Raw genomic sequence first — 13,610 nt, 5'->3', positions numbered from 1 at the left:
ATTTGGGTATATACAGACGATCCCGCGCCACCCTAGTGAGATGGATAGATCTTCAGCAGCTGAGGTTGTTGATGCGGCATTCGCAGATTATGTGTCGTACTTGTTCCCTAAGGGCGACCCTGTTATAGAGGAGGGACAGGCAGTAGGCGGTTACATGGATTGGTACGCCATAGTGTCTCATTGTTTCATCATACCGGATGAGAGGAGGATTGATCTCAGTGCCGTGGTAAATTTTAAATTTTAATTCTATTTTCTTTATGCACTTGTGGTTTTCTGTATGTGATTTACTAACATCGTTTTTTGATTTACTCTCAGGCTGCTTTGCGTAGGGCTTTAGAAGTCCTAGAGCTGTCACTTGAGGTGGATGATGCTTTGCTGCCAGGCACACAGGCTCGCGCTTTAACTAAGAGAGCACTTCGCATCCTCCAGGACTTGGCTGGGACACAGGGCATTGCTTACGCTGCTGGGAGAGGAGGTCTGGGAGCAGGTGGCCGAGCAGGTGGCCGGTCAGGTGGCCGGGAGGGAGGCGGGGCAGGAGCTATGGGAGGCCGTAGGGGTAGGGGAGGTCGTCGGGGTAGGGGACATTAGTTGTATGAGCTTTTTGTTGACTATGTATTTTGCACTACTTTATTAGGGGACTATGTATTTTGCACTGCTATTTTGTTGACTACTATTTCACACTGCTATTTCGTAATTTGTGAGCGTTATGTTCATTGTCATTAGTTTTATCACTTTAACATTTTTTTTTTGCTTTTTCACTTTTATTATCAACCCTAATAATTGTAAAATCTATTACTTTTATACTTATCAACCCTTGTAATGGAAGAAAAAATAAATTATTTTTAACTGCTACGAAGGGTATGAAGTTTGATCTTTAAGACACGATCCGTAACTTCATCATTCGGATTAATATGGAACTTCAAGTTTCGGACCCCTCTGACAGATTCTACCACCTTTTTCAGTTCCATTACTCCATAACTTCACCTACCTCACCACCATTATGGCCTCCTAGGAAACTCCTCAACCACCAAACCCCCCCAATTACATTTCACTTCTGATCACTTTCACTCCCTCACCAACCCTCTTCTTCATTCTTACTACCCCTCAACCCCCCACCACCATCATTGCACCACCACCAACAACCTTCATCAACCAGCACCAACAACCTTCATCAACCAGCACCAACTTTCATTGTGCTCTTGGTATGTATCATTTCATTCATATTAATATACATATATACGTTTGTTTAAATTTTCTACTGTTTAAATTTCTCACCATTTTTTACCACCACCATCACTTCAAGCTTTCTGCCTCGATATCAACATTCAAATTAGTATGAAGGTTATAGTTTCGGAGGGGTACGAATGTTCATTATACGGACTGTTAACCAGTGACTGATTGGTTTATGCAGGCAGTATGACGAGCACATTCATCTATGATGATGAAATGCTGATTCTAAAACAAGATAGGCTAAAAAACACTTTTGGCCCCTGATGTTTCAAGTTTGTGCAAATTATGCCCCTATTCTATTTTTGTCGACGTTTCTACCCCTCATGTTTTCAAACAGTGCACCGTCAACCCCTCTGTCACTCAGGTTTTCTCAGGAGAGGTTCCTGAGTGGATTGAAGAGATGAAGAGGAGTATATGAAGTTGATGATGATCAAAGAAATGATATCAATTAAATTTGCTTGATGTATATATCAATTATGTATGTAACTGAACTGGTTAAATGCATGTTTTGTTACTTACAGGTCTTGAGTTTGAATCTCCCATGCCCAATTTTTCCAATTTCACTTGTAATTTCCATGTGCCAGATCCAAATAATATAAAAAAAAAAACCAAATTAGTTCATTCTGTTAGTTTTTTAACGTGTCTGAGTGACGGAGGGGTAGACGGTGCACTGTTTGAAAACATGAGGGGTAGAAACATCGACAAAAATAGAGTAAGGGCATAATTTGCAAAAACTTGAAACATCAGGGGCCAAAAGTGCTTTTTAGCCAACAAGATAATGATGAAAATGAAGGAATGCTGCTTCAACAAGATAATGTTCAGCCTATAAGTGTGGATACCACACATTTATGGTCGACCGATCAAGTATTCATTGCATAGACCATAATGACATTATTGTTTAGTGATGCTTGAATTGATTACTAATTTTAAAGTGATATGTTATCACTAAACAGATATTTGATACTGTTGATGACCTTAAACAATGGGCTAAGAATGTTGGGAAGGACAATGGATATGCGATTGTGACTGGAAGTTCTGATTATTCCAAAAAAGGTGGAAATATGTATATTGTTCTGCGGTGCTCGAAGCATGGTCTGTACATCCCGTACAAGGATCCTAAGTCCTTCAAGTACAAATCCACCGGATCACAAAAATGTAATTGTCCTTTTAAACTTAAAGGACGACCTACGGAGGGTGATAGAAATTGGTGGCTGAAAGTGTTGGAAGGGGGACACAACCATGAACCAGCTAGATCTTTGGTTGGTCATTCCTACGCTGGTCGACTAACAGAAGAAGAGAAGGTTCAAGTGGACAGCATGAATAATAATTGGGTCCCACCGAGACACATGTTGGCCACTTTGAAGGAAAATAATCCGGGTAACTTGTCTACAATCACTCAAGTGTATAATCGCATCAAAAAAGTTAAAGAATTAGACTGCGGGCCACTTACAGAGATGCAATATTTGCTGAAGAAGTTGGCAGAAGCCAACTATGTTCACTTCGAAAGACATGAAGAAGATTCGGGGGTCATTATGGAACTTTTCTGGTCTCATCCTAATGCTATTAAACTCTTCAACACATTCCCTCATGTGGTAATCATGGATTGCACATACAAGACAAACAAATTCCAAATTCCATTGCTTGAAATGGTTGGCCTCACTTCTACTGGTCTGACTTACTCCATTGCATTTTGCTACATGACTCGTGAGCGCACACCTGACTATGTTTGGGCCTTGGAGTGCATGAAGTCTCTGCTTGCTGACCCTGCCCGATTACCTGGAGTGATTGTGACTGATAGGGAATTGGCTTTACTCAGTGCTGTTCGGAATATTTTTCCTGGAGCTACCCATTTATTATGCCTATTCCACATAAACAAGAATGTTGAGGCAAAGTGCAAATTGTGGGTTGACACAACAGATTTTAAAGCCTTAGAGATGCAAAAGTGGAATGAAGTGGTATATGCGGAAACAACTACACAATTTGAGGAGGAATGGAGAGACATGTGTGATATGTGTAAGGATCATCCAAAGTTCACATCGTACTTTTATGACACTTGGTTGGTTCATAAGGAGATATTTGTGAAGGCATGGACAAACAGAGTGAAGCATTTTGGAACGACAACAAGTAATAGGTACTACGCACATGCAATCTTGATAGACTTGCTTCATTTGATAGAATTGATTCATTTTTGTATGCATTTGATAGACTTGCTTCATTTGATAGGCTTGTTTCATTTTTTGTATGCATTTCATAGACTTGTTTCATTTGATAGGCTTGATAGACTAGCTTCATGTTTGTATGCAGGGCTGAAAATGCACATGCAAGCTTGAAGAAGATGCTTAGGAACGGCAAGGGTAACCTGTGCGATTCATGGGAAGCAGTTGATAGGTTGACCATTGTATGCCACAATGCAATACAAGCATCGTTTGAGCGCAGTATTAACATTGTAGAGCACCGTTTTAAGTCTCCAATGTATAAGAATATGAGAGGATTCGTTGCTAAACATGCCCTTCACCTAATGTATGATGAACAAAATAGATTTTGGGGTCATGGTGAGAAATGCGGTTGCGTGATGAAAGTCACTCATAGACTACCTTGCGCTTGTGCACTTCAGAGTATGGCCTCAATTTCGTATGCAGCAGTTGATCCATTCTGGAAGATACTTTCTTGGGAACAAGTACCTGTTGTGGAGAGTCAAACCTCAAACAGTGGATGCATGCCGCCAGAGATTGAGGCCTTGATTGCTCATTTCAATACCTTGGATGATGCAGGCCAAAGTATGCTGGGAAGGAAGCTTAAAGAGCTTTATTGTCCTCAAATCAGTTCATTGTGTCCTCCTGAAGTGAAGATAAAGCACAATCAATCGTCCAAGGAGAGGAAAATCAAACCTCCTAGCGGTCAATTAATAGGATCCACCCAGCGTGACATTTCACATTGGGAACATGTTGACAATCAGACCAAATAACAAGAAGCGAAAGCTAGCAAGAGGAAACCTAAGCTCACCAAAACTCCTAAAACAACTCCAACATCACAAGCTCCTAAGTCAAAGAACAAGAAGGCTATGACGGCTACCGGCTCCAAAATCTACTTACCGGAGTTGCCATCCTTTTTATGGCCATATATACATGAAGTGATAGATGTTGTCGGGGATGGTAAATGTGGATACAGAGTCGTCGCTGCATTGCTGGGCCTTCAGAACGGTCAGGACGGTTGGCCTCGGGTTAGGGAAGAGCTGATTGTAGAACTCACACTCTATGAGAAACACTATACATGCATGTGGGGTTATGTTGTGGTACAAGCCATGCACAATCGTCTCACTCTCCCTCCTGATGGTAGAGCCACTAAAGCCAAATGGATGCATCTACCGGAGATGGGGTACCTTATTGCTAACCGGTTTCGGGTGGTTTTCATCTCCATCTCATTAAAATCTAGTTACACTTACCTTCCGATGAGAGGAGGCGCCCCACCGTTAGAACATCCTGTCATAGGTATTGGTCATGTGACCAATCACTTTGTACAGGTATATCCTCAATCAAATACTCTTCTTTTTTATTAATACACTCTCTTGTCACGTTAAACAACTTATATTGAAATATATCTAATTTTACTATTATACTCTTAAATGTAGCTGAAGTTGGTGTTTGGACACCCTATGCCGCCAATTGCTCCCCAATGAGAATACAACGTTGTAGAACCCGAGTCCGAATGGTGTAAACCCTATAAAGAGCGTTTGGATAGAATTATGGCTGAACACACTGTTTCGATTGGTCCTCGTGTTATTAGCAAATATGATTTCACAGACATAACAGAAGATTGATAATATGATTCATGTTTGTAATGTTGTAACCATGTCTGTAACCATATTATTAGCAAGAATATTTTCCTACATGTATTAAGACAATGCTCCAGTATTGTAACCATATTTGTTTGTCCCATATTATTGTCACTGCATTTTCATGTTTCTGTCTTTGTGACATTATCTGGTTTGAGAGATCCGAATCTTGAAGTTTCATATTAATCCATTTTTTCAACTCTCGGACGTCTTAAAAAGGGGGGTGGTAAATTTAATTGTCAACCAGTCCGAACCTTATAGTCCTGGAAAGATCCGAAACTTATAGTCCTGGAGAGATCCGAAACTTATAGTCCTGGATCACTCTTACCAGATGCAGCAGAATGCAGTAAGTTAAGACCAAACCAAAGGCATATTCCTCAATTACAATCTCAACCACCATCACTGCCTATCACACAACCAACTCTGACCACCATTAATCTTCACCACCAACCCCACCACCAACCCCATTACTCATTCATCCTACACCATAAATCCTCATTTCTTACAACCCATTTTGCTAAATCCCAGATAAACCTTCATTTTCAATGTTCTGATGTGTAAATGCCACGGTTTTGTACCCCTTATATATAGTTAGTTTCTTACTTATTGAGAACATAGTTGAAAAAGGTGCTTTAATTACTTCCCTTGTCAAAATGTGCCATTATTGTAACAATTTCTTTCACTCCATTGTCTGAAAAAAATAAACTCAACTAAAGTTTCTTGCTACGTTATCATTTTCTACTCTTAATTTTAGCAGGTGTAGTCAGTGTAAGGATGCTACCTCTTTTCTTATTTTTTCCAGCTCCCATATTTTGGAAAGTTAAGAAAAACAACTCATATTTTAGGTGGTTGAAGAGGCATATTAAAAAGAAAAAGTAACTTGTTAGTTTCTGTTTTTCTAGTTTGCTAGGTGTGCTTGATGCCACCATCTGATGTACTGAATCTTCCTTTAATTTCTTTTATACAATTTGGATTTTCAAAAAAAAAAAGTAACTACTTTTGGGTTTGGAGCGTCGAGACTGGATTTCTAATTTTATGCTAGTGGCAATCCAAGCAAGTATCTTCAGTACTTATGTAATTGGAGCCAATTTGAAGTCATATTTTTCAATTGATTGAAATCTTTAAAATTTGTTTCCTATTCTCTATTATAATTGTTCATTCATTTTATGGTCATTGTAGTTATTTATAGATCCAGATTTGGTGCTAGGGAACATTTTGAGTGGTACGTACTTCCAAATTTGGCCAATGATGTGTTGGTGGCATGAAGATCGAAGTTCTTTTAAAGTCACTTGCACCAACTTCTAAAGTATATTTCTATGTTGTTGGACATTTGTTCTCTTTGATGGATTGAATTGGGTTGCTATTTTTTTGTCCATTTTTTTGAAAGGAAAAATTCATATATAATAGCACAAGGGGTGCTATACCCAAGTACAAATAGTTAAAACAATAAAGAGTAACCAAGGCACTTAGCCATAATGACAAATATGTAGGACAATATTGAGGAGTGAAAGATTCCTATTCTTATGAAATCCTAAGTGAAGAGTACAGTGATGTATTATATTTTACTCTTACAAATTCAGTGATCATATAAATTTCTGTGGTTCACATTTTGTTGTTGGCTGGAAAGTGGCAAAAGTTTCCTTTCTATTAGGTGTTGTGTATTAGTTGTTTTTTTTTTTTTTTATGTTAATGAGTTGTGTCACATAGATACACAAATGATGATATATTTGAATGATTCAATTGGATGAACAAAATAGTATAGAAAAGCATAAGAGAGACTATAAAGTAGTTAACTACCTGATGAAGCAGCAAACACAAAATTTTTTTCCAGCCCTTAGCCTTGCAATGATTGTCCTGTAGAGAAATTTTTTTCTAGTACCTCCATGTCGTAAACAATGTAGATCCCTCCAGTATTGCTGGTTACCGCGTGTATAACATGATTGTATATTTCTCTTTGCTGCTCATTTAGTAATGAGTGACATCTTTCGTGCTTCTCTTCTCTAATAAGTGTGTTGTCTAATGTTTCTATTGCTGAGTTCTGGCAATGGAATTCCATCAAAATCAATGAGATATTACTTACGATTCTTGATCAAAATCTTCTCAATTTCAATCAACTAATGTTATAAAAAATGACATACTTGTTGAAATAGCTAGTGATGGCTTCCATTTTTCTCTCATTTTGATGGAGTCGATATGTATGACTTAAGTGTGTGAGTGATTTGTTTATATAGAGATACACAATAGATGCATAGTTTAATTTAATCCATTGTATTTTTTTTAATGTAGGTAGCTGAAAAATCTTTAATTTTTTTTATCAGTTTGAAAGTTGCTGTATTGCCATATAATTGTATAATGCAGGTTACGAAATCTGAGTGATTTCCTCAAGGAGGTAACTGTTAATATATGAATAGCCCGTCTCAGTTACAAAAATTATTAAGAAATGGTTCACATCATGTGTTCTAGAAATGTCCATCTTTTAATTAATAAGTTGAATAGTTTAGTTACTGAAATTGTTACGAAATGGTTCACCGTTCAAATCATGTGTTCTAGAAATGCATCCTTTTAATAGCCTTTTATTACATAATGAAGGTTACGGCCTTTTAATAGCTTTTTTTCATAATGCAAGTTATGGAAGCTGTTATGAAATACTAAGATGAATAGTCTTTTGTTCAACTTCATTGCTTAATGTAGCTTAAAAACACTTTATTGCTTAATCTATTTAATACTAAGCTACTAAGCTCAAGTGAGCTTTACATATATATATAGAAGATAATAGTGTATGTAATGTTTTGCTCATTACTGCTATTTTTTATTTATATTGTGGTAGTGTAACTGCTGGCACAAATAGAAGTTTATTTATTGTCATTAAATTGGAAAAATGTATACAGTTTGTAGCTGGCCGTTCTTTCTTCTTCTTGATTAGAGAAAATGGCCCAGGAACGCGGTGGGGAGGAGCTCAATAGCAGCTACGTTGGTCAAGGATTTTCACATTGCTTTGGGGACATGGAGCACCATCCAATACTTGCTTGTTCATCTGGAGGATGATGTTGGACCGTCTATCAACAAAAGCAAACATTGCTGAAGAGAGGAGTAATCTCTAATGAAATTGATGCAAACTGTGTCCTATATCTACACTCTACAGGCTATAGAAACGGTAGATCACCTCTTCACCCGATGACCGATTGCTGTCAATTTGTGGGCAAGGTGCACTCGTTGGTTTGGTAATTGCTTAGCTACTCCGAGTTGCTGCAGAGATCATCTATTGCAGCATGCTTGGCCTGGCTTCTCTTCCAAACAAAATGCGTCTTTTCGGATGGTGTGGTTTGCAATGACTTGGTCACTATAGGTGCATAGGAATTGGATATTCTTCAAGGGAGGAATGCTATAGGAGGCAGAAGTTTTTGATAGGGCTCAGCTTCGGGTGTGGCATTGGCTATCTGGGAGGGTGAAATTTTTTAATTGTTCCATGTATGAGTGGATTTCCCAACTATGTTGTGTCTGCGAGCGGTTTGATGGGTGGCTTTTGAGTGAATATTGGCTGCTCGGATGGGGCGGTGTAAATCGCTCATGAGCTGTGATGATAATTCAAGGAATCCTGTTTGGAAGTCGTGGAATTTTGCAGCTGGAGATGGGCGTATGCAAAGACCTGGTATGGTGAATTTGGAGTTCTTGTGGGGTGTTTAGCACCCCCTGTTTGTCCTCTATTTTGTTTCCCATCTTTCTGTCCTACCTCTGTTTTTCCCTTTCCCTTTCTCTTTCTTTTGTATCTCCCTTTTTCTTGTACTTTGGGTGGCACCCCTTGTGCCTATTAATATATTTATGGCTTATCCAAAAACAAATATGCTTGCATTTTGTGATTAGGACCGTTCATGATTTTCTTTTTGTGTTGTAATTAATGGTATAGTTTAAAACGGTGGAAGGACTAATTATACTCTCTCCGTTCCTATATAACTGACATTAATGGCTGCATTTTGTGATTAGGAATGTTTAAGATTTTCTTTTAGTCTCTGTTGAATTTTTGTTGTTGTGTAGTGTTTCAGATTTCTTTTAATGCTATTTGATTGAACCGGTCTTGTTTAGCAGTGGGCTCTGAGGTCTGTAGTGTTTTGCTCATTACTATTCTTAGCAAGCTCAACAATTGCTGGTAATAAAGATTGAGATAACAGGTCAATTCCAATAACCTGTAAGAGAATCTTGATCAACATCACTTTCAAAAGCTCAGTTACTTTGCTTTTTGTAAGTATTTAGTGGTGTGCTCAAGACAGGCCATAAATAAAAGCATAGGTTCCTTCCCAAGAAGCTTGGCGAGCTAAGAAATCTGCTGCGGTATTTTATGGATTCTAATTTTTAATAAGGGTTAATCGTCTACTTGGCCCCTGTCTTTGTCTCGTCGTCTGAAATTAGTCCCTCACCGGAAAATTTACAAATCAAGGTCCTCTCGTTTGCAATAAGTCTGGAGCAATGAAGCTGATTTGTCAAGGAAAAAAAATAAAAAAAAAAATTTAAAAATACAAATCAAGTTTAATTTACCCATCATATAATTAACATAATTAAACCTATTTCTAATTCTAACCCAAATCTTAATTCCCCCCACACTAATCCTAATTCCCCAAACTACCCCAATTCCCAAATTACCCTAATTCCCAATTGCATCAACTCAGAAATTAGGGTTTAATGTTCTTCATCTTCTTCTCCTTCCCAATCTTCTTCTTCTTCTTCCTCTGTCGTTCTTCTTCTTCCTTTCTTCTTCTCAAACATCACCCTCTGAATCTCAAACATCACCAAAATCTCAAAAATCACCAGATGGGCAACAAAAAAACGTGCGGGATATTAGGTTTAGAGAAGCTTCAAACAGTGCCCATCAATGGCTTCCTCCGACATCGCCTCAAGCACAAACCTCACCGGATCCACGCACTCAGACAGAGCCGCCGACATCTCATCTCTCAGACACTCTAACTCCTTCTTTCCAATCACAAACCCCCAAAACCCTAGCGCGCCCATCCTCAGACAAAACGATTTCAGCTTCAGCATGACTCCATCGCCATTATCAATCTCACCGTCGACAGGGGAATCGTGAGAATCCTCGGTGAGGGAGGAGAGAGCGGCGTCACGGCGGTGGTCGAGGTTGCGAAGCGCGATCTGGACGCTGTCGTCGATGGTGGTTTCGCGGCGTTGGAGGAGGTGGTGGTCGAGGGTGAGAATTTTGTTCTTGAGAGCTTCAGATTGGTTGAGGAGGTCTTGCTCGAGGGAGGAGAAGTGGTCGGAGAGCTCCTTCCAGAGGAGGGTGCAGCTGGTCATGAAGGAGGTTTGGCGCTAGTGGACCCATGGTGGCGGAGCAGAAGAAGAACGGAATAGGAAGAAGAAGAAGATTGGGAATTGGGTTAATTACTTAATTACTTAATTTGGTGGGAATGAGGATTAGTGTGTGGGATTAAATTTGATTAATTAAATTAGAGTTAGAAATAGAAATAGAAATAGGTTTAATTTTGTTAATTATATGATGTGTAATATATTTTTTATTTTTTTATTTTTAAAAAATTCCATGTCAGCTTCATTTATACAGCCAGCATGCCTATTCATCACTCGCCGGAGCTCCGGTCGCCGGCGAGGACATGCTCCAGACTTATTGCAAACGAGAGGACCCATATTTGCAAATTTTCCGGGGAGGGACTAATTTCAGACGGCAAGACAAAGACAGGGGCCAAGTAGACGATTAACCCTTTTAATAAACTTAAATTATTCTATTTATATATTTTCACTCTTGATATTGTTGAAATATTTACTAAATGAAATATTAACATATTTAATAGGGTTGTTAGTTGAATAGACAATAACATTTTGGTTGATGTGGCAATAACATTAGACTGATTGACCTAAAATCCATTAATCTTAAACGACTAATTACAAGAAGCAAAACAGAAGGAAGCTTCTTCAGAAAAACGACTAGCAGAATTATCATTGTCCCAATAATAATGGTAGCCTTGAGCTTGGTGGTTTTGGGCTTGAGCTTGTTGACAAGAGGCTTCTTGATATCTCTGACAAGGGTAGAACTTGGGGGGCTTCTGAGGGGAAGCTTCAGGCTTAGGCTCACCTAAGTTGTTGTTCTCATCCCGTCCTCTTGCGTTATTGTTCCCATAGTGGTCGTCTGCGATGATGGAGATGTTCGCCATATGTTATTCCAGCGCTTGCGGTTGAGCCATCTTCTGCTATAGAAGCCGCTCGTCCTTGACCGAGCATCTTCTTTTTTTTCTTTGAGAGAAAGCTCATAATGACCGGGGCTTTTGTAATACCGTTAGGGTTTTTACATTATAGTTTCAGCTGGATGTTTCAGCTTTGTATGAGTGTGCATGCTAGTCTCTTAATTGTTTATCTTCGCATTGCGCTATCGCTCGCTGAGGTTTAGCCTCACATGTTGTAAGTGCCGACAACCTTTTGGGTATTGAATAAACTTTGAACCTTTGACCAAAAAAAAAAGAGAAAGCTCATAATTCATTCAATCCGTAATAACAGAGTCTACAAAAAGAGCTTCAATGACCTTTTGAGGTGAGTCATCCCACCATACATGAGAGGGGATCGCGAATGCAATAGAGACAAAAGTATGATAAACATTATTTGCCTCCTTCCTAACATGAGATAGTACTGCAAAACCTGAAAAATAGCTAATTTAATCTCATGTGGACAAGAAGAACCCTTCATGGCATTGACAATTATTGTTGCATCTGGTTCCAATACAACATTATCAAGCTCCATATCTAACAACATTGAAACACACCATTGTCGAGCTAAAGCTTCCGCAAGGGTGGGCTGTTATAGATGTTGCTCGAGGCATAGACGGATGCAAGCCTAATGGTGTAAGGACAAGTGCCCTCACTTAATTTTGGAAAAAACATTAGAAAAAGGTTCCTCCCGTCGCTCGAGATGTGTCTTTGCCATCATAAAGGTTCCTCCCGTCGCTCTAGCAACCATGCCGAACCACATAGAGTTGTCTTCCATCCAACCCGCATCTAAATTAACCTTTTTTTTGAACGTGCATCTAGATTAACCTTGATTTTGGCATTTGATGGTGCCTCCCATATGGATGCCTCCCGGTTTTGCCTTGTAGAGTTGTAGTCCCATTCATACTTTACGTACGGTTGTTAAAAAAACTCTTCTATTGATATTATTCAATTAAGCAATCCTTTTTTTATAAGGATTGGTATACAAGAAAATATGAAACTACATTCCTATTTAATTTTTGAACGTTACGATCCTATTTAATTAAAAAACAAATTCTGATCTTAACTGATAAGATAATATAAAATAAAATCATATCTAATAATAAAAAATAATCAAATCCTAACTAATAATAATAAAAATAAACCTTACTAAATTAACCCCATAAACAAAATCTGCCTGTTAATAAAAACAAATCAAATTAAATTATCATCAATTTAACACCTACTTCTCTCAGGGGATTTCCCCTGTGTTCTCCGACAAGGACGCTGATGCTGATGCTGATGCTCATCATCTGTCTTCTACCAATGGAATGTTTGTTGATAAATCGGTTTCCCTTTCGTATCCTTTTAGACTACTTCTGGCTTATCAGTACAAAGCCAGTCTCGCTTCACTTGATTTTAAGAACCGGGTACATATTATCTATCTATCCCTTTTTTTATTAAATTAAATTGTTTATGTAAAAAATATTAATTTGATTTTGATGTTTTTGGTTGGTTTTAAAGGGTGATAGAGTGCTCCATGATGTGAATTCATTGATTGAACGAAAGTCTAATGGCCATATTACACAGCTTCTTCCTCCCGGGACAATAACCAACTTAACCAGGCTTATCTTTGCAAATGCACTACGCTTCCAGGGTCTTTGGAAACACAAGTTTGATGGTCCAAGATACGAATTCTCATTTTTCCTCCTTAATGGCACCTCTGTCAAGGTTCCCTTCATGACAATCAAGAAGAAGACACATTATATTAGAGCTTTTGATGGTTTCAAAATCCTCCGTCTTCCTTATAAACAAGGTAGAGATAGAAAACGCCGCTTCTCCATGTGCATTTTTCTTCCCGATGCCCGAGATGGACTTTCAACTTTAATTCAAAAATTGTCTTCCGAGCCTGGTTTCTTGAAAGGCAAACTTCCTCGCCGAAAAGTGCGAGTAGATGCCCTCGAGATTCCAAAATTCAATATTTCTTTTACATTTGAAGCTTCTAATGTGCTCAAGGAGGTTGGAGTGGTTTCACCTTTCTCCCCAATGGATGCATGTTTTACAAAAATGGTGGAGGTGAATTCTCCTTCGAATAATTTATGTGTGCAAAGCATATTTCACAAAGCTTTCATTGAAGTGAATGAAAAAGGCACTAAAGCAATAGCAGCCAGTGTTGGGTTTGCACCGGTACCACAATCTGCTCGGAGGCCTGGTCCTGTTATAAACTTTATAGCTAACCACCCTTTTCTTTTCTTGATCAGAGAAGATTTTACCGGAACAATCCTCTTTGTTGGGCAGGTGCTCAATCCTCTTGATGGATTACCGGTCGAGGTTAGCCATCTCTAATTGCATTT

General features: G+C 38.7%; 2 protein-coding genes across 2 annotated transcripts; both read left to right on the top strand.

The window, feature by feature from the left end:
• Positions 1-4,291: 4,291 nt before the first annotated feature.
• On the top strand, positions 4,292-4,906 carry LOC130736793 (uncharacterized). The gene is made up of 2 exons (XM_057588580.1): positions 4,292-4,750; positions 4,859-4,906. The coding sequence occupies exons 1-2, from the start codon at positions 4,292-4,294 to the stop codon at positions 4,904-4,906; spliced, it is 507 nt and encodes a 168-aa protein (XP_057444563.1).
• Positions 4,907-11,756: 6,850 nt separating this feature from the next.
• On the top strand, positions 11,757-13,596 carry LOC130736791 (serpin-ZX-like). Its single transcript, XM_057588579.1, has 4 exons — positions 11,757-11,861; positions 12,513-12,686; positions 12,781-13,332; positions 13,518-13,596. Exons 1-4 carry the CDS (start codon positions 11,757-11,759, stop codon positions 13,569-13,571), a joined length of 885 nt encoding a protein of 294 aa, XP_057444562.1. The 3' UTR covers positions 13,572-13,596.
• Positions 13,597-13,610: the final 14 nt, after the last annotated feature.

Source organism: Lotus japonicus, chromosome 2 (genome assembly GCF_012489685.1).
Source record: "Lotus japonicus ecotype B-129 chromosome 2, LjGifu_v1.2".
Taxonomy (NCBI): Eukaryota; Viridiplantae; Streptophyta; class Magnoliopsida; order Fabales; family Fabaceae; genus Lotus; species Lotus japonicus.
This window is presented reverse-complemented; position numbering and strand designations above follow the sequence as displayed.